This window comes from Solea solea, chromosome 11 (assembly GCF_958295425.1).
Source record: "Solea solea chromosome 11, fSolSol10.1, whole genome shotgun sequence".
Classification (NCBI taxonomy): Eukaryota; Metazoa; Chordata; class Actinopteri; order Pleuronectiformes; family Soleidae; genus Solea; species Solea solea.
The window spans coordinates 4857477-4880318 of record NC_081144.1 but is presented as its reverse complement, the minus strand read 5'-3'; the positions used below and the strand labels follow the sequence as shown (position 1 = coordinate 4880318).

Sequence of the window (22842 nt, the reverse complement as noted above, 5' to 3'; positions counted from 1 at the left end):
CTCATCACTATGGTGACCATCTCCACAGTGGACCAGCAGACCAAGACAGTCGGGTGCTAATGGAATATTCTGAATCTCTATTTATAATTTCTTTTCTCCTTTACGAGGGATTTAGTAGACCTGCTATTAACTCGAGCAGGAAGTCTGTGGTCCTGACAGTGAGTCTATAAACATCGACTTTTAAGGCCATCAGGCCACTTTTCAGTCTGGGCCAGAGTTTTAAGAGGAGAGAGGAACGTGGGAGACTGTGGACTATAAGAGACCTACAGGATGGACACAAATCAGTGAATCAGAGGGCATTTTGAGCAGATATAATCCATATTTTTGCATAAACAGTGGATTTTAGGGCTACTTTTGATGGCCTTACACTGGTCTGCTTTGATTTCTTTATACTTTTATAACCCAAACCTCACGTTTTTAATTTAATATACAATTAGAAAATGAATATTAATATCAAAAGACATTGTAATTATGTGATTAGTTGACAGACTAAAATTAAAAATCATGATTTTGATATATTTCATCATGAAAATTACAGTTAAGATGCAAAAATGAGGAGTCCTCCTTAGGGCTACTCGATTATGGAAAAAACTGATTAAAAACTGATTAATTATTATTTGGGGTCAAAATTTAAATCACAATTTTTTTCAAACTCAGTGACTTGATAAAAAATTTAATTTATTACACGTAAAGAAAAGTGGCTTTGAAAAATGTGAAATTTTGAATTAACCTTTAGATAACTATAAATTATTGGATGTATTGTATATCCCTGTGTGTTTAACATGGGGATTCCACTGAATGCATGTGTTCTATTTTTGCCAAAATTGCCGGATGACGAGCAGGACAGGAGGTCAGACATCGTTTATACCGAATAAAAGTGTTATTTTCAGAATAAAAGCCCCCAGTCTTCAGTCATAAATTGTTCCAATTATGAATAACATCCCATCTCATTACCTGTCAAAATACAATTTTCTGACCATATCATGCAGCTCTAGTAGTATCTCTGTGTCCAAACTAATGCAACTGAAAACACATACAGGGCTGTCACTTTTTGATACCAAAATATGACCTCCCTGTTACAAAAGCATTACTATAATATCACCTCGTTGCCGTATTGTTCACACAGAGTGGCTCGTCCTTTAATCGCCCCCGTCCTGCCCGGCTCTCCATCTCACTTCACAACACTCACAGGAAGGTTAGCATGTGAATGAATGTATGTTCATGCAGTGGCACAAAACAAACCAGCAGGTCAAGGAGAGAGCGTAGCATTTTTCCCCTGGCAACTGGTATTTTTGATGCACCACTTCATCTATTCAGACTCAGTCTGACTCATTTATGATCAGTGTACACTGGTGTCACTTACACCAGCATCACTCACATGATTTAATCGACATTTTACATCCGGTAATTTGCTTCTGAAAAAAAATTGAAAATAACTCATTACTCATTAAGTTGCAGAGACCTCTGCATTAGGTAGTCGAATATTTGTGGTTGTACTTGGTGTAGGTGTATCACTGTTTGTGGGTATTATGTTCACTTTGTTCATATATACAAACACAGTATATACAGTACATATACATATACTGTATATACAGTACATATACATACACTGTATATACAGTACATATACATATACTGTATATACAGTATATGCAATCATTGTCATCATCACTTCAACTCAGTGTCGATGAAGAGTCTCCCTCCCTCCGTCTCTCTCTCAGTCTTGTGAAAGGTTCTGCTTAGTGTTGGCCCGAGACTCACACCCACGGAGGCTGTGAATTATCAGAGATGGCAGCGCAGCTTTCACTTAGCAACTATCACCCACATTCCACAGGCTCGCTCCAAAGACCTGCACTCAGTCCCCCACCCAGGTTCAGACAGGGTGCAGCAGCGTGGGGACCTGCTGAGGACGAGGAGGGAGAGAGAGACTCAGGACTTTGTCTTATTAAGAGCATCAAGAGCATACTGGATTTGTGACTTGACTTGTTATCAACTTGACAGTTTTAGCAGTCAACAACAGTTGGAGTTTTTTTTAAGAGTGGGCGAAAAAACAATAACAACCACCATGTAAAAAAAAAACTCAACACAAGCTCCCACCCCCTGAATGTCGCTGACTGCATCAACTTTTAGAACAGATTTAATGTCGGCTGCTACTTTCTTAGTCTTTGCATGGCTGTTTCAAGCTGTTAGTACAAATGATAGTTTTCATTACTGTTATTTCAATACATTTTCATGAGAATCTATGATTTTTAAATCTATTCCTGAATGTCAAGAGTCGACATTCCTGAGGAAACGTTATGTGAAGGCAGACGTGGGACAGAGTGCAGCAGCCAAACACTGTAGAGCGACAACATTCAAGTAATATTAGAAGTCAAGATCAGTCGCTGTGACTATAGTCACTGTATTATATTCATCCATCTGTGTCTGTACTCTGATCTGCACTCAAATACAACACCAAATGATGACTACTGTGTAAATGGAACTTGAGTTTACTGGGTATTTGTTCTGTATGATGTAGTTTGTGGATGATAATGCTAAATCTAGGCCGTTCATTTGATTAAACTGTCTTTCATTAGCTCCGCTTCGACCGCACGGACTTATCTCATTTACCTTGAAAAACCTCAGCGCGTCTCCACTGAAAAACTTTCTCTCGACCCCAAACTTCCACCAAAAGAAGAACCTACTCATGACTAGAGACTTTCTTAGATTACCAGGAACTCCAGAGGGGCGGGGCTGTGTGCTGAAGAACACTGATTAAGACAGTGCAGCTGCAAGACCTTTAAGATGTGGCAAGAAGAACGTATTCATTTCGCTATCAGTCATTTCAATAATATGGAGAAAAGGACAGAAACCACACAGATTACCGGGAAGGGGTTAATGTCTCATTTTCTTACGAAGGACATTAAGGAGTCGGAAGCTGTTAACAAATGACCTGAATATATATAATTATCTGACAAACATCTAAAGCATAAAATAATTGTTTTACCTACTACAGCACTGACCAAAAACATGATAAATTATTCAATAACATAGAGTTCTTAACAAATACAACCCGTCGTAAAAACGATAAAAGATAAATACTTTCAAAAAGTTGTTCAGGAAAGCAAGTAAATAACTATAATTATAATAATCTTAATCAAGAAATAACAATGTGCTTTACTATTTGTTTCTTTTGTAAAACAGTACATTTGAAAATGAATGGATTACAATAACAATTGTATTTTTGCATTAAAAATATCAATTCGGTTGAAGAGCTTTTCCATACTGGTGTATTAACCGTTACAGAATCATTACCAGTGCTGTGGCACAAACCTTACATTGGGTGGTGGTCTCATACATTTGGTGAGCACTGTAGATATTACTGGTAGTTGCACAGTTTGTGGGAGGAGTTAGACAAACTGTCGATTGACTGACTGATCCTGCTTAATTTCACACGACCCGCAGCTTTCGTAGACTGTAGAGGTCACTGCATGTAAACACAACATGAACACTATTTCCTGCTGACATGGAATAAAGCACGAAGCTGCACCGTCCAGTAAACGTCTTTAGAGAGAGAGAGCCGCTGATTCTAGAATTCTCCAGAGGGAGAGCGGTGACTGATCACAATTTCGCTGTTGAACTCGGGCCAACGAGAGCTTAGCCTCGGCCTTTGAGGAACATCTGGAAACTCCTTAGAACATCTGCGTTACATCAGGCCGTGTAAAACACACTCTGGAAAACCAAAAACACGATGACGACACTTTCACTTGTCGCGAAAACACACAAGAGTCTCTCACGTCTAACTTTCACTGAGAGTGTTGGCTTTTTGTTTACATATTCTTTCATTTCCTGCGCACTCTCACTTTCAGCCTTTGTTACAGCGTGTGTGTGTGTGTGTGTGTGTGTGTGTGTGTGTCAGACAGCTGCTGCTGTGTGTTGTGTACTCAGCCTGAGCATCGTGTCTACACACAGCTCTTATCTGGAATGACCAGAACCGCATCAGCAGATAAAGAGTCAAGTCATGGCTGCTCACACTGTCTGTCACTCTGTTTTCGTCTTCACTATACACTGACTATACACTAAAAGGTGAGAGATGCTCTGTGAGCGGACACACACACACATACTGTACACACACTTGTGTCTCAACCTGGTAAATGTTAAATAATCCTTAATAATAATCCTTTAAGCTGTGGAGACACAATAACCCGCCCGTGTCACTTTTGTCATGTCTAAAGACGAGGGATTGGGTGAACAACAGGGCAGTTTTGTCCTTTCTAAGGAAATCCAACAAACTGTCTTGTTTAGTTTCTAAAACTCTGTCACTGTTGTGATGGAAAAGAAGCAGCACAATGTAAACAAAACATTCAATCATTCATTCATTATCTAAAGCTTTTGGTAAAATACAGAACGTTCACATTCACACACGCCACGGAAATCCTGTTACGCTCCAGTGAACCGGATACAGGAAAACAAAATATATTAAGTTAATATACACATTCTGGGTCAGACTGAGTTTGCATGCATTTATTTTGGCACAAAAGATGAAAAAGACAAACTAATGTTGGTATTGGTAGATACTCAAGACCAGAGGTCTCAAAGTTACGTCCCGCGGGCCACATGCAGCCCCCCAGTCAATTTCATTCGGCCCACCACAATTATTTCTGTATGTTTTTTTAATAATAGATTCATTATGCATCATAAAAATCGCCCCATAACAAAACAAAACACTTTTATTTTAGAATTACGTGAAATATCGTCATAAATATAATAATGTTTATATGTTTCACAAAGAGTTGGTGTAAGATTTTTTCACTTGACCAGCCCCCGACTGGCCAAACTAGACACTCAGTGGCCCCCGAGACCCCTGCTCAACACTGTGACATTGATTTTAGACGTGAAAAAGTGGAATTAAGCCACCGTGAATGAAATAATTTGTATAAGACGTGAATGTAAATAGTCTGAATTAACAAAATAGTTTTCATAATTTCATGTTAAAATCATGCAGACGCAGCAGGGGAATATGAATATTACAGGAAATGTAACCGGAAGTTGAAATATCATGGATGTTTACAAAGTACAAAGAGACCACAAAGCCGCTCATTAATCTTATAAATTCATTTCTTCATTAGAAAAAGATCTGATTGTATTTGTTTTGCTGTGTCTAAAATCGCCATATTCACACATTATAGCACTGTAACTCAATTGTCAATTTATCACACTTTAATTTACTGTCACTCCAGACCTCATTTACAGAGAAATATGTGTTTCAATAAGACATCAACACATTTATTTTTCTGTCATGTGGTCATTCATAATAATAAACACAGTTTACTCAAGACTCCATTAGCAGCAGGAGTTTGTCAAATAAGTGATGTATTTAAGAAGAATACTGTGTATGAGCCCAACTGAATAACTAACTAATGCATGGGATGAATCATAAAAGAAAATGGGCGGCTGATATAATCTATCATGGCAGGAAATGCTTCAAATAAGCTGTAATAGTTTCTGCTCCCCAAAGTGAAATTTATTTCAGGAAAAGCAGACGAAACATTTTCTTTGGGGGAAATAAAAACACTGAACACAGCGACAGTCGTGACTACTGTTGGGATGAATGCAATAACTACTTTTCTGTCTCTCTTTCTCATCTTCAAACATAAACATGCGAGTATACATCAACCTACTTTTTTGGACGCCTTTGAAAGCCAAACCATAACTACATAAATAAAGCAGAGTTAGGTTATGTGTGAGCATGTAGTCGCATTAAAGTTGAATATTTTGAGCATAAAGGATGAGTTTTGTTGGTAAATCCAATGTATTTGTTGTGCATGTTGATTTGTGCGCTCCTCAGGTGGTAACGGCAGGGCCGAGGTTTTGAATTTATATAGTTTAACCCTTTAACACCAAAGCCCAAAAATGGCTGCCTGGACTTTTTATTTGCTTATTTTAACCACAAAGAAGCCAGAAAATGATCCTGTGAGTCAGTGCTTTTGCCCATTTTTCCAGAATAACTTTCAATATCTGTCAGTTATGTACACTTTACTGCATGTTAAAATAGTGTATTAACAATTTAAAATGAAGAAAAACACTGTAGTTGTCCACATACCAGATTTTTGTGTGTTAAACTTGAAATGTGAAGACTAGAAAACATATTTAAAATAACATTTGTTTGTCTCAATGTGCAAAAACAGGCCAAAAGAATGTAAACTATGCACAGGTGTTTTTCTAACTCTCTCCTCTCCTCTCTGGCTTCCTGCAACAGCACGAGTGAAATTACCGTAATAACCACATGTTGGCTTTGACGTGCAAATTCTCAGCTTTCAGATACCTTTGCAATTTGTTTCCGATGGCACGAACCGTTGCGTAATTGCGGTAAAGCAAAACGTGCTCAGTGTCAGGGTTAAATATGGGGGTTTTAAACATACGGCCCGCGGGCCAAAACCGTCTGCTCATAATGTGAAAAACTAAATTTGTCAGTTCCAGAAACCTGCGACTAAATGTTTTGTGTAACTTGTGCATAATAATGTTGAAATTGCATTTATTTTTCTCAAGAATTCAAAATTTCAATTTGTCATTGAATATAAAACAATGGGGAAAATGTGGAGATCCTGTTGTTTATAGGTTATTATGCTATTATTTTACTGGTCCGGCCCACTTGAGATCAAATGTGTGTTGTATGTGACCCCTGAACTAAAATGAGTTTGAGACACATGGTTTAAATAGTACTGAAAGGATTCCTAAATCACGTTGCCCCCATTTTCTTTCCCTTTTTTCTTTTTGTGCATCTGTACATCAAACATTTGCCCCTTCAGTAGCGGCAAGCAAAACCATAGGAACCTTTAGAAAAATAGGATTTTTGTTTGCCACTATAAGTCAGTTTTCCCTTTTCCTCCCTGTTTCTTGGGAGACAGAACCCTCAACACTAAAAACAAAAACTACTCCAGACCACACACATTTGTGTTGGCAACCAGGCCGGTGTGAGTTCTGTGGAGATAGTGTGACTATTAAAGCATATTTTGGCATTGAATAAGAAGAAACTGCATAAAAAAGAGGGAGGTTTGAGGGAAAATTAAGGAGTTATTTTCACAATATTATCAAGTTCTTTGGGAACACATGGGGCCCCCCTGCAAGGCTGCTAGGCTTCACACGCTGTGGACTGACAACAGGTTCAGCAATAACTGCTGTGTTAAAAGAACGGGGGGAAAAAAGAGCCTGCAATAAGCAATAAAAACCAATTATCTTTGCCAGCGAAAGAAACTAACTTACATAAATGAATAGCAGAAGAAAACAAGGGCAGTTATTTAACTGTCTTGAAGTCGTGTGAATCTCTCCAAACATGCAGAGTCACCGTGAGTGACCACAGATAAACGTCCATGAACCAAACAACTGGCAAACAACATCCTGTGCTTCCCTTCCCCCCAACCTCCACTCGTATGACCTCTCCTCTTTCATCACCCCATTTAATGAGGGACTCATCTCGACAAAGACGGTTCTGGAGGAGGGAAGGACCCCTCCCTCCTCCAGAACCAAAACTGGAGCTTGAGTGGAGAAGGAAACCACTGTAATCAATTGTGACCTGATTTTCTTTTCTTGTCTTTTTTCTTACTCGAAGCAATGGTTACCAAACTGTACACCAGCAAGCTGAACTGGGTCTCGGCTGCTTGAGTTGTAGTTGTTTCCATGACAACGGCGGGGTCTAACTGAACACAGGCACCGAGGGAAGAAGACGCACACACACACACACACACTGTAGCAATGTTGTTTGTTCCCCATCGTTCTCAGAAGTGATGCTTTACTGACTGCAACCTTTTTCCGGTGCTCTTATTGATCCAAATATTGACTGCCTGTATCCATTTAACCCTGGATAGATAGATAGATAGATAGATAGATAGATAGATAGATAGATAGATACTGTATATAGAAAAAGATATATATAGATAGATATACACCACCCAATGTCATTGGTAATTATAAAAATCTTTTTTTTTATCACCAGTATGTAAAAGCTCTTCAACCAAAATGATATTTTTAATGCTACAATATAATAATTATTGTCATCCTATTGATTTTCAAATGTCAACGTGATTTAAAAGAATGCAGCGGAAAAAAATTATAAAACATCCAATAAAAAAGCAAAACGTTTATTTTAAAACATCTGATGTAAAAGACAAAGACCACATGCGCAGAACGCCAACTCCAGTCCGTCTACATGCAGGAATAATCCAACTATGAATCGCATTATCCTGGTATGTTAGTCCAACTAAGACTAGCTCGATATTAGTCAGACTAACGTGTTTACATGACATTAAGAAAGCCGAACTATTGTCTTAGTCCGACTAAAATCAGACTTTTAACATGCAGTGTAAACACACTAGCGGGAAATTGATTTATTGAATGAAGAGCGTCTGCCTCAACACGCCCACTTTCACTTTGTTAGCGGTTGTTGGTTTAGCTTGTGGCTAGCTGTTAGCATCTTGAGTGACATTCCAAGTCTTCCTGCCATCAGTGAACTTTAGAAAGTTCTGTAATTCTCTCCCTCTATTTAAATCCAAACCAAAAACAATCCCCATACTCTCTGTTATTAGATTGTCCTATTTTATTCTTTCCTCTAAAACCTTGACCTGTTGTTGTATTGTTTTTTAATTATGTTTATTATGTTCTATTATTTCCAGGTATTCACTGGGGGTAAGAAGTGTGTTTACATATGCAGAGCATTTTTCAATCCGATTTTTATGTAAACATACTGACAATACTGTCACAATAAAGAAAAAGACAGGTTAAACATGACTAAAGGGAAGTAACGTATGATCATCACATTCATCGTTCTTAAATGTTGATACACTGCAACCTCTTGAGCCTCTCTAAGTACAGCTGTAGTGTTTATTTCCTGTGTGTTTGAGTGTGTACGAGTGCATGTGTGTGTGTGTGTGTGTTTGTGAGATCCGATCAGTCAGTGCTCATCACGGTCGGGAGCAAAGTGTACATGTGACAGGTATCCTTGTTAAAATGCTGCTGCCGCGTTAATCACACAAATTATTTATCAAGGAGGCAGTGGAAGGTCTGCGTGGGGAGAATATCGGATTTTCACCTCACTGCCTCCTCCCTTTACCTTACACTTGGTGTCTTATTCTATAGCTGGTGCTTTGGCACAGGCGATCGTCACCACCTGATGCTGGGATCGAAGTTTCTCGCAGCGTCGGGCACATAAGGTTAATCAGTGAACAGCTGATACAGTGCAAATATATTTAATGTCTTTATAACATCCTGGAAATTAGAAATAAAACAGGAAATGTCCGTTGGTCTGAGAGCATCGCAGCAGCATCTTTTCCCCTCTATCTTAATACAGAACACTTTAAACACTTAGTGGGAGCTGGACATGGAGACCAGTGAAACACATTGGCTGTCTCGAATCTGTCCTCTGTGTTGTTTAATGGGCTTTTAGGGGTTAAACCATTGTCTCTGCTGTGGTCAAAGACCACAAATCATCCCAGAATGCACCAGGGTCTGCTTTTAGTAACGTACAACGTACAAAGATTAAAAAATAAAATAAAAAGCCCCTTCACCTTTGTGTAGTGTATTGTGTGTATATGTTTATAAAGACAATTTGACGGTCTTAAAGGGCTTTTGAGGGATTAGGTTAAGGGCTGGGCTGGGGGGGGGCAGACGTTCTAGTTTGTCTGTCCCAGTTTCAAGTCGCGCGTCAAAACACTAAAACATACCTGATTTTACACCTTTTAACAATAATAAACTGTTAAAGCAGCATGTATGTGATTTGTCTCTATGTGTGTCAATCAAACAATGTGTCATTGTCCAGGCTATTACATGGCCTTTGTGACAGCTCAGCGGTCGTATGCTCGTGGTTCGCCATCATGTCGAAGGGAAAACCTGTGTTTTACACAAGGTTTACTCGTTCCTTCACAAAGTAGAAATGATGTAATCTTTATATTGGTATCTTTTGAAAGAAAGAACACTTTTTTTTCGATGAAATAACAATAAAACGGTCCTGGTGTGTGCAGAAGCATACGCATGCATCTGAACTGAAGGGTTACGGGTTGGAAGTTTGGTCAGTCTATGCATAGATAAAGAGATTCAGTTTAGATTTAAAGTGTAGTTGTATGAGGTACTGACTTTGAAATACTCGCACCACCATGAAACCACCAAGGAGTCAGAGACTCGGTCTTAGATGATAAAATGGCCGCCAGCAAGGACAAAAGGAAAAAATTGAGCCACTAATAAAACTTGCACCTAATAAAAATACCTCATAAAATCTACACAAGCTTAAGTCTACGATTGTGTTCACTCATTTTTATAAGCCTTTCCTGTTTGGAAACTTAAGTTTGTACACCACTCACTCTCCTGCACCAAAGCCCATGGACCAAAGCTTTGCCACACCAGAGCAACAGGACAGCACACTTGAACTTATTGATGAAAGCAACAGTGGATTACCAGCGTCTTTGTGACGTGATGCAAAATCACTGATTTTCTCTATGGACTTTGGTGCGGGGAGTGAGCAGTTTACAGAAAAGTCGTCTACTGGTGAACATATCAAACATATTTTTAAGATATCATAAGCTTAAAAGGTCTTTCGTACGTGGCTTGTAGGACCTTCTTCTGGCATAAACACTGACCTTGTCAGAACCAGTAGTCCTCAGTCAGACCCGAAACCTGATCTTACTGAGGCAGAATTAAGATTTAGAGTTTAGATTTGAATTGTGGTCAGGTTAGGGTGCGGCATCTGCTGGTTATGGTTAACACTTTGGTTAGACTATAAGAGTCCTTAAAGGGATAGGGATGCGTGAGCCTGTGTTTATGTGTGTGTGTGTGGCTTGTGAGATTGTGAAAGTCCAGGTCCAGCATGTATAAATGCAGAGAAACGATGGGGACAGACGAACCTGCCTGTTGCTCTGACGCAGGCTCTGATAAGACTGTTCCATGTGACGCAACAGTTAACATGAAAACGCCACAGGCTGGATATTTTTAGGAACCAGTCTTCGACCTCTCACAGTCCTTGTGTCAACAACATCCACACAACAATGCTCGCCATTGTTGGGGACATAAAGCAAATACTTGCCGCAGTCCAGAATGTACAGCTTTAAGACGTGTCCGAGACTAAATCCAAACAGTTTTCCATTGAAGAACATTATCAGCACAGATCGGTGTGCGTGACAAAGTGAACATGTATAAAACATGTATAAATCGTGACAACATTCATACTTAAACAGGCGTGTAAGACGCAGGACAATAGATTCAATTCAAACAAACATTCAAGAGAGAAGGCCTTAACCAGAACAAAGGATGGGATGTGGTGTGTGTGTGTGTGTATTGATGGGTCACTGGGTGGATCACACACATGTGTGTGCTCTACTGCTGCAGCTAATTGATTTCAGCTGAGGAGTCCGAGGATCAGAGACACTGGCAAAACAAAAAATGAGAAGAAACAGCAGAGCAAGGATCTGTGTGTGTGTCTGTGTGTGTGTGTGTGTAACCGAAACATAAAAAACCACTGCAGCTGGTAAGGCTAGAACAGCGAACGTCAAATACATGGAAACAAGTAGGTAATGTAGTTAACGACGTACGTGTGTACAGTACATCAGATTCTGCTAAACACACCTGTAAAAACACACATACCAAAAATAAAAACACAAAACACAGAGAGCAATACAACTTAACAAACACCCACATACTCTGCAAAGAGCCACAGCATCTCTGGTTGCTATGCTTCTATTACTGAATATTCTCGTAATAATCATGTTTTTAAACATCATGATCAGGAAACATCCACACAACTGTTTTAAAATCAAATGTTGCACAAATCCTAACGCGGCATATAGAATCCTTTCATTATAAAAGAGCTGAACGGTCATAACTCTGATAAAAAACTGTGGTTTTTTTCCTTGAGAAACTGGATTGTTAGACTTTAAATGATCTTTACTGCGGCTGCTGCTCTCCTGTGGTTTGGAGTTTGTCGCTGTGCTGCTGACCCAAAAGTAGCAACACTGACTTTGATCTCTGACCCTTTGCTCTACTTTCTGAGGCAGGAAAGTCAGGGTTGGGGGCTGGGGGGGGAAGAGAAGCCAAACAGCTTGAGGCAGTGACCACATCTTTCATGTGTGAACCTCATATGTGGGTCATTTATATTCCTCTGCAAACCATGAGTTTAAAATAAAGAAGGGAAATGCAAACAGAGTCTGTGACGCACAAATAGCTCCACTCTACTTACTCACTGATTGATTTGTCAATGACCAAAAAAAAGTATAGACGATAACTCATTCATTTTCTTCTTTGAGGGGCCAAGCGGTGGAACACGTGGCCACCACTGTTGCCGCATAGCAAGAAGGTTGCTGGTTCACATCCCAGTTTTGGCCTTTCTGTGTGGAGTTTGCATGTTCTCCCCGTGTGTGTGTCCTCTGGTTACTACAGTTTCCTCCCACATTCCAAAAACATGCAGAGGTTAATTGGACACTGTTTGACTGTAGGTGTGAGTGTGAGCGTGAACGGTTGTTCATCTTTTGCCTTTCCACCTATATCAGCTGGGATTGGCTCCGGCGCCCCACACGACCCTCATGTGTAGGATAAAGTGCTAGACAATGAATGAAAGACTTTCTTTGCCAAAAAATGACAATAAACTTGATAAACATGGGTTTATACAGTATATAAATGATGTATTTCATGGAGTCCTTGATATAACGGAGGAGGACAAGAAACGAGGTGTCCAGTGAAACAATCAAGAGAGCAACAGGGAGATTATGTTTTGGTCTAACAGTTGAAAAATGATACTGGGGCATGAAGCAACTTACAAATGTCCAAAATACACAATTTCTCTCACTCAAGACATTTTATAAGTGTAATGAGTGTAAATCCAGCATTACTGTCCCAGTCAGCAATACAATTTCAAACTGAACACAGCTGTACAGATGTATTCACAACTTTATACCTGCAGCCAGTCTTGTATAAAGTACCTTAAAGGGATACTTGAGTAAAAGTACAAGTATCTGACCAGAAAATGCCACATTTTTTTATATTATTACTTAAGTAAAGGTCTTAAAGTATATGACATTTACTGCACTTAAGTATCAAAAGTCATTTTCTGATGTAAACTGTACTTAAGTTTTAGAAGTAAAAGTATTAAAAAAGTGAGGAGTTAGGATTGAGCCAAAGTGGCTCAGTGGTAGGGTGAGTTGTCTCTCAACTGGAAGGCTGTGGGTTAAATTCCTGGCTGCCTGCTAGTCTATGTGTGTCCTTGACCCAATGTTGCAGCGTGTGAATGGGTATGAATGATGTGTGAGTGACAAAACTATAGTGTAAAGTATAAATACAGACCATAACCAACTCTTCTCCTAGTAACGAGTAACAAAGATAGTTAGAGGAAATGCAGTGGAGTAAAAGTTACTAATACTATAAAGTACAGATACAAATATTTTGTACTTAAGTACAAATAATCTGTTCCATTACAACACTGCCTGCAGCACTAAAGTATAACATAGCATTATCCGTAAACCACCGCATAAAATCCGACGATATCCGTAGTCACCCACAGAAACCCAGTGCGGTTAATGAGTTACTGCAGAAAGAGGAAATAGTTGTACACAAGCGTAAAGCAGTGATTAATGACGCCGTATCACCGTGTCACACTTTGCACGCTGACGAGCTCAGGAATAAACAGCCTTGCCGGTGCTGCAGCTATCTCATGACATTCATTCACTTAAACGACGGCAAACAATGTCGTGATGGATTGTACTCTGGTATATCATTCATGGATGTTAGCGACTTCCCACGAATCCCCAAACCTTGTACTCTCTCCTGCACTTCCCTCCACAACAAACAATCACAACATTGTAAGAAATCCAGCGAACACACGTGAGAACATGTCTATGATTGCTCACAGCGTTTGGCTCTATATCCCCTTATTGTTTTCTTGTAATGGTCTCGCCATTAAAACTTCTCCCCAAGGATATGAACAGTTGTAAAAAAGCAGCTCCGGCTGCACAGAAAGCAGGCAGCTATCATACTGGGCCCGGCCATCACCCCACCCTTGGAGAAAGTACAAAGCGTCCCTTGTGTGAGAGCACAGAGACCTGAGTGATACCGCTTTATATCATGGTATTCTCCCACTGTCCCACAACAGCACACAAACACACACACACACACACACACACGGAGCGGTCCAGCCGAGTCAGGGCAGCCCACTGACCTTCAGCAGGACTCTTCAGAGTAAATATAAACATGCAGATACAACACGGTGGCATGCATGGCATATTTACATCTCTCTCTCTCTATATACATAGATCAATATACACTGTGTGTACGTACACAGCACCAGCTGTGCAGCCACTTCACATGGTATCATAAATATCAGTTTAAATACAGGATGAGACATGACCATGTGACCAGTTATTACACTGATTTTACCTACTTTAATCTTAGGGTTTCATATCCCTTACAGTGGCTTCAAACGAATGCTGCAACCAACACTTGTTCTTTAGAATCGATTAATCAGTCAATTAATGTTTATTTATATAGCACTTTTGCGTCACATAAAACGGAAAGGATAAACATTTAAAATAAGGAATAAAATCCACAAAAGCAAACGTTAAGTCAACGCAATAAAATAAGAATCAATAAAATTAGAAAAATGTGTCGGTGTACAAAAAATGTATTTAGTTATCAATCAATATTCCATTAATCCATTCATCAGTGCAAAGTTGATTTTTTTTTAACTATTATTGTCATTATTCTTGTTTCAGGAAACTAAAGCGCAACACAGTCTCCTCAAATATTGTATTGTGTCTCCCCCAGGAACAAATGTCCACTATGAACGTCACTGTTCATTTGAGAAGCATGTATTATTGGCAGTATTAATATTGGTCCAGACACCATTTGTTAATGAATTAATAGTTGGCAGGAATGTGAAGCTGAATCCTATTTAGAGCACAGGTGTTAATTTAGTTAGTGTTTGTCAAAGGTGTCTCTTCTCATGATGCACCGCAGCTTGTACCACTTTTGATGTTTGACACAGATTCCGGCCATTTCAAAAACATAATGTGACAAATATTCTGCCTCATAAAGAAGAAATAAACAGGTCACGTCATGATTTAACACTTTACACTTTAGAGTGTGTTGCGTCAGCTCATCCATACTCTTTGACCCAATTTCCAGCAGCAGACGGCTAACTTCAGCTCTAAAAGAAACAAGTAGCTTTGACAGAGAGCAACAAGCTGATGAGAAACAGCAGAAAAAAGATCTGATGGCAGGAAACTTGATTATGTTCATTGTCCACCGCTTTATCCTCAACATGACGGTCGTGGCAAACCGGAGCCACTCCCAGCTGACATAGAGCTGGGGAACAATCTGGACAAGTGAACAACCATTCACTGTCACATTCACATGCACATATGGTTGCATGTTTTTGGACTGTGGGAGGAAACAGGAGAACCAAGAGGAAACCCACGCGCACATGAGGAAAACATGCAAACTCCACACAGAAAGGCCCTCAGTTGAACCAGGATTCTACAACACAGCCATGCAAATGCTTTCCCTGGAAATGTATATGGACAACTGTTAGCTACACCGTCTGCACTGTCTTAGCCAAAAACAATAGCTCCTTGGTGAAGGTAACAAGGTGTCAATGTGTCCACGATGTGTTTACCATTTTTGCAATGTTGCCAATATAGCCACATGTTAATATAACCTGAATACAACTGTACCCTGAAGAGGTGGTTTGTTTTTCTGTTATATTCAAATATTCTGTGGCTGAATGCTCCATCAAAAGCACTGACGTCAACCAACCTGATGCTTCTGCAAGATCCAGTTTGAAGATAGAACATTTAACATTTATATCAACACAAGTCCTTTCAATTCAAAGTGAGCTTCAGACCGGATTTCATCTGCTAAAGATTTATGATGTTAAAGTTATTTTTATTGCTTTTTGTTTTCTCTATTTAATCTCTTTAGATAGATTTTTTTTCCTATGTTTTAATTCTGTAGTTTAATCCTGTTCCATACTTTGGTCCACTATGGTCGCTTCAAAAGTACAATATACTGTAAATAAACTTGACTATTGGCAGAATGAGACAAGCCCACAACTTGATCTTTGCATGACAGAATTACTAGCTGGACAAAGACTGCCTTTTTTCCAAATACAGAATATAGTCTCTTCAACTCTCATCACGCCAGATCATCCAAATAAAATCTTTAGAACCTGAGCAAAACTTGGCAACATGTTTAAAGTGAGGAAAAGTTGATCCATAAACTTGATTAATCAGAAAGAATTGCAGTGTAAACGTCTTCATGTAAGAAAGTTGAAACAAAAGTAGCACTGGCGCCAAAACAAACAAAGAGAATCTCTTACCTGTTTCCAGAGGAACTCGTCTTCCTGGTTAATCTGCCATGTCGTGACCACGTGGATGATGGACAGAACCGCTCCACTCAGCACCGCCGCCCTCATCCTCACCGGCAGCAGCGTGTAGATGATGTAGATGAAGAACACTGACCACCATATGCCCTCAGAAGCACTCCTGGGTGCCACCATGAGCACCCCAAACACCTGCACCGACACCAAAACGCCGATCACCAGGTAACTGACCATCCACATGTAGTCCTGGTGGAAGCCGTTGCGGTTACAAACCACCATGAGAGCCATGAAGAGGGCCATCGCCACGGAGAGTGCCGACGCGTAGGCCACGTGAGGGGCGGCGTGGACACAGTGGAAGGTCAGCATGATGCCGCACACGATCACAAGGACCCCCATGAGCATGGTGAGGGAGCTCTGGTTCAGCCTGAAGAAGTATCGCTGGTATAAGCGTTCCAGTTTGCGGGACTGGAACTTCTTGGACTGGAACACCTGCACCACCCTGTGCCAGCAGTCCGCAGCCGTCACCACCCCTGCTGCGCCGTTGGGGCCCTCGTCACCCATGTCGCCACTTCCTCCATTACACCCCGCTTTCCTTCCTTTCAGCTCCCCGTCCTCAAAGCCCAAGTTAACCGATTTCAACCCCACCCCTTCCCCGTGAGGCATGCCCCTTTTGCCATAGTGGTCCTCTTGCCAGCCGCAGCGGACGCCAAAGTTGCCCCCGCCTCCCGCAGCCCCTGCCACCCCTCCGCGGTGATGCTGGTGGAGGGGGGCTCCGGAGGGGGGTTCCATAGCATCCGGGTCCCGCAGACAGCTCATGTAACGCGGGTTGCAGAGAGATGAGCCTCCCTTCCGTTTGGATTTCTTGCCATTGCGCTCCCCCCACGCAGTCTTTCGGTCGTCCACCCTGGCAACTAGGAAACCACTGAACCAGGACATTCTAAGTGGGCAGACAGAGAAACTGTGAGTACAGGTGAGAGACACAACAAGAACACTTCCTCCTCTATCAATCTGCGATTGTACATTTACCTGTTGGGGTTCTGGTACATGTCCCCGCCCTTTTTCTTGCTGCCGGTTCACTCATTTATCCCCTGGACAAAATTCTGTAGTAGTGAGGAGGGGTGTGTGTGGAGGCCACACTGAAGGGCTGCAGGGTGGTAGTGACTGGAGTTGGGGCGGGTTGGGGGGGGGGAAGTGCCAGTCACTTCACAAAAGCTCCAGATGTTTGTGCCAGAGCCAGGAATCGGGGACCAAGGTTAATGTGAAGACTCGTCACTGCTGCCAGGCCTCTATCTCCATGGCTTCTGCTGGGTCTACAGGACAAATGCACAGTAAAAATTGTGAAAAGTGACAAACAGGAAAAGCCAGATACATCAGATGGGACACATTAATGCATGGAAATAAAGTTGACAGCTTGTGTCAGTGCTAAGACTCGTGTTAGTGAACAGGCCCGTCTCACATTCAGCGCTTTCAATAAGTTATTGTTGAGTCAGCATTCCCAATCTTTTCCTATTGTTTATTATCGTTAATAAAACTTTATATTCTTCCATCCCTTTTTGGTTGCTAAACTCCCACAGTCTTTCAGGACATTGATGCTATTGTTGTCCAATATTTCTTATTTTTGAAATATTTTACATTGTGCCATTTTTTCCCCATTGACAACAAATGGAGACAGAGTGAAAGGCAGAGGACTCAGCATTCCCATCTGCATTCAGACTTCACAAAAAGCTCCTTCGTCACAGATTTTACCGGAAATAAAATGCATCGAATTTTCTGCTAAATGCACATTAATCTAATTTCCTGGATAACCAGGCACACACTTGAGATTTTGTCTCATGTATAAAAAGTGACAGAGTATCAGTGAAGGAAAAACAATCGGCTTTCAAATCTATGGGGCACAAAGACATGGACAGCACTCTGGGTCTTTAAAGGTGAACCAGAACTTGCTCGGTTTGACCCTTGTGCAGGACCATGAGCTCTGGCACAAACACAATATATCAGTGTTTTGGAGGCAGTTGTGGCCGAAGATAAAAGAAGGACACCTTCTTTTAACTGTGGCTCTGTTTATCATCACGTTCAATCATAAAAGATGGGGAACAAACAAAGATAAATGCTGCTGGACAACAGGAACACTGTCAAGACAAATATCCACACAGTAATAATATATAGACCATGACAGGATCTGCAGCTCTTTTTGCATTAGATTAAACCCATCGCTGCTGAGACATTACTAGTTACTGGTCTTGGTCCCGAGCCCCGTGGAATTAGATTTGTGTCAATATCTTTTCACGAAGAGGCAAACAACACTTTATGAACTGAGCAAACAAAAATGAACCACAAAATCAAAAGATACAGTAAAAATTATGAAAAAAATTATTGCATTTTCTGACTCTTACTTCTCTGACTCTTCAAGAAACTGAAGTCTGCAGTCCAGTCACTCTACTGCGTCCAAGTCCAGAGAGAAAATGTGTGGATTTTTTGCTTAATGGGATTTTTTTATCTCTTTACCTCTGGTGGTAATGTTGTGTAATTTGGGTAAATCCAAACAAAGCATTGCTAACCCCCGAAGTCACAACATAACATAATTTGAATTTACTGATGGAATCATACAAACTAACAGTTTCATTGCGTAAGTCCTGTGTTAGTCACGTTATCAGCGTCCATGCACCAAGGTTGGTTCATGGAAAAACCTGGAAACCCGAACTGTCCCTTTAAAGTGGGCCAGATGCATCTTTATGTTGACCTGATCACCTTTCTATGGTATTTATATCTGCTGTGATGTCACTATATAACATCCTTAAAGCACTTAGTCAATAGCAGATGTAATAACAGCTCGGTGGGGAGATCATCTATGTCCTGAATGAATTATGAACACACACACACACACACACACACACGCACAGTAGAGTCTGCAGCCTCAGCAGCCACTGCCATCATCTGGTCTAACTACTGACCAGGCCTCCAGACGCTCTGAGATCCGCACAGTGCGCACACGCAGATACGCAAACGCAGCCACCGCTTCTGCTGCTGCAGCCGCTGCCTCCTCCTCGACCGGCATTTTCACCAGAAAGTCATGCTGAGTTACTGCAGCAAAAAATAGCATTTCGTCGCTATATCTCGCCAGCCCGCCTGCCTGCGTGCGTGCGTGCGTGCATACATGCGCCCTTTTCTGGCACGTATCCGTCCGGGCTGTATCCCTCCTCCCAGCAGCTGGCAGCGGATCGACCACATTCAAGGAGAACACCACACCTCCTCCTCCTCCTCCACCTCCTCCCTCTCTCTCACACTCACACACACGCCTCCCCTCCACCTCACCGGCTGCCGCTGCTGCGTCCCTCACTCCCCTGCACAAGGTCGACTTGCGCTTGTACCCTTTTTGCAAGCGTTGCCACAGTCGCGTTTGGTGCGTGTTTGCCTGGTGCCTACACACACACACACACACACACAGTGAGAGAGAGGGGGGAGGCGGGGAAGGCAGGGAATGGAAGGCGGGGGTGACTCTGACTCTCTGACTGTTCGCAGAAGACATTTTCAACCGGACAGTCATCCACACACACTGTTACATTGTTACAGGCGCAAACAGCAGCATTATACTGTACTGCACAACCACTCATGGAGGCCAGACATGTCCTCTCTCTCTCCCCCCCCCCCCCCCCCCTCTCTCTCGTCATTGACACGATACAGATGCGTAAATAGATCATGCAATCACAATGCTTTATTTATATATATATCCCCTGCATTCCATCTGTTTTCTTTCTTTCTTCTTGATGATGATGATGATGATGATGTGTTTGTGATCCGCTGTATGAAAGCCATGCACAGGAAGGCATGCAGGCCGCGCGTGCACGTGTGAGTGTCCGCGCGTGTGTGTGTGTGAGAGAGAGGGGGGGATAGGAGGGGGGGGGGGGGGGGCATTGAAACAGCGTAGGCTTCTTGTTACATAACACTGTGGCCTGTGTGACAGCCATAGCGGGAACCATGAAGCCATTCGTCCGGTAGCTCAACTTAACACACACACACATACACATACACACACCTATCTATCTCCCTATGTGTGTGTGTTTCATGTATGTGAGTGTGTTTATTCATTTATTTATTTATCCAAATGCTCAGCCCGCAGCAAAGCAGTAGCGCGCAGGATTATAGTGCACTGACAGACAAACATGGACAAATAAACACACACACACACACAGAATATAAACATGTTGGTGCTGCTGCACATTCCTCAGCATCTGTCAGTAAATGAGTGGAGGACTAACACTCATTTAAAACAACACATATATACATATATGTATGTATATATATATGTATATAAATATATATATGTATACACATATATATACACATATAGAACTGGACATATGTTTGTCTTAACAGCAGAACACACGTGATGCAGCTCAGTCTCATTATCTCATGCCTCACACACGTGTAATGTTAATATTGGACATTTACTGACTGTTTTTCGTGCGCGTGTGTGCGCGTGTGTGTATGTGTGTGCGTAGGCCTTACAGCAACTGTCGCCAGCTATGTCATTCACTCCAGCAGCAGCAGCAGAAATGGATAGTATTGACAGACAAGTGGTAGAGCGGGCGCTTCATGTGAGACACATCAGCTATCATCATTATTATTATTACTGTTGTTGTTATTATATGGGGGCTTGCTGTGTGTGTATGTGTCAGTGCGTGTGTGTGTGTGTGTGTGTGTGTGTCAGTTTACATGGAGAAAGACGTGGACTCACCGTGACCATCTTCTCGCGCTGTTCCCCCGACAGGACAATCGCCAGCGTTCAGGATCGGGATGATGCCTCCTCCGCGCGGTGGTCGTCGGGTGGAGCTGTCAGGGTGGAGGAGCATTCAGCGGCCTCACTGTCCGAGGATGGTGCGCCTAATTTGGTCACCCTGTGGCTGATCTTCTCTTGTCGTCTTCTCGCTCCACTCCCTTGCCTCTCCTCCCCCTGACCCTCTCTCAGCTCCCAGCACCACAGTCAAGACTGAAGGGGAAGACAGACGCATCACTTCCGGTTACCTTTTTCAAAATTAAAGTGCCAATAATTTAAATAAAACAATAATTTCAAGCTCCAGATGTGATGATGATTATTATTATTATTAGTAGGAGTGGTAGTAATACTAGTAGTAGTGGTGGTGGTAGTAGTGGTAGTAGTAGTAGTAGTGTTGGTGGTGGTGCTAGTTTAAGTAGTGGTAGTGGTAGTAGTAGAGGTGGTGGTAGTGGTAGTATTGTGTCCCTCTCCTTTCAGACTCTCTTCAGTCCGGTTCTGCCAGAGATTTCTTCTTTCTTTCTTAAAAGTCTGTTGTGTAAGGCATACTGAATATAAAATATATATATATATATATATATATATATGTTTTTCTTAGTGTGATTTGAAAAGATTGGTACATAAAGTCTTGAAGTGCTAGAATAAAGGCAACTGGACGGCAACCTAACAGAAAAACTACCATGACCTGGATGACTGAGAATCTTCACAGACAGATTGTACATACATAAAAAAACAGTTTTCAAATAATGTCTTTATATTTAAGCACCTGTTTTGAAAATGTTACTCAAGTACTAATACACAGTACCATTGTTTGTATACACTTTAACCAGGAAATGTACTTTAAATATGTAATGTAAAAGTATTCAGTGCAGCAAAAATACCATGTGTGAAATGCAGCTATAAACACAGTGGGGTTTTAAAAACTATGGTAGCCACTTAATTTAATTTTACGAAAGTAACAGTGCTGTGTTTTTAAAATATATTGATTATTTACTCATAGGTTATACTGTGTATTTGTATGTTGATGTTCATAAATGAATATGTTTCAATTAATTATATATTGTTTTGTGGTCTCATCGTCTTGTTTTACTAATTTATTGATGTTTTTCTATTTTGTTTGTTTTGTTTTGTAAATAAAACTCTTTTTATTTGATTTTTAGTTCACATACAGCAGTACATTAAAAATACCAAGCATGCAGGTTTCTGTTGTCAGGTAGTAGAATGTGCGCACTACTCAAGTGTGTTGTGTTCATAACCAGCTCTAACTTTGCTGTAATCACAGATGAGTGGAGCTGCACCTGCTGGTCAGTGTTTAAAATAAGGCAGAACGGCTTCTAAGAACATCTGTAGAACCATATTTACCCATTATCCCTTCTCTCCCACTAAGAAAGAAAAATAAATAAATAAAAACAATTAATTAATAAAAAAAATATTTAAGATAAAACTAAACAAAAACCATAACAAAACAAACAAACAAAACAACGGTTTTGTAAGTTTTAGTTGTGTGCTGTGCAGACAGTCAAGCCCCTTAACACAATTATGATTTATGATATTAAATCGTTTTATATTGGTTGTAACGCTTAAAAAATATCGCCACTGTACGTTGTTCACGGCTTGACTTTTTTCTTAAAGCTTTAATTCTGAAATGGAAACACACGAAGTTCCGTTTTTGTGGTGTGTCACTGTGGCAGTTTTGACTCAGCTCTGCTCAGCTCAGGCGCGCCGCTGCTCACACCACTCTCTC

General features: G+C 41.0%; 1 protein-coding gene across 1 annotated transcript in view; it reads right to left on the bottom strand.

Annotated features, from left to right (window-relative positions):
• The window catches only part of LOC131468297 (adenylate cyclase type 6-like), a 46855-nt gene extending 25651 nt beyond the window's left edge, over positions 1-21204 (bottom strand). Inside the window, exons 1-3 of the mRNA XM_058642362.1 lie at positions 21063-21204; positions 17354-17637; positions 16325-17264 (exon numbers count right to left, since the gene is read on the bottom strand). Coding sequence (XP_058498345.1) covers positions 16325-17264; positions 17354-17373 — 960 coding nt within the window. The 5' untranslated portion in view covers positions 17374-17637; positions 21063-21204. The remainder of the gene's footprint in view (positions 1-16324; positions 17265-17353; positions 17638-21062) is intronic.
• Positions 21205-22842: the final 1638 nt, after the last annotated feature.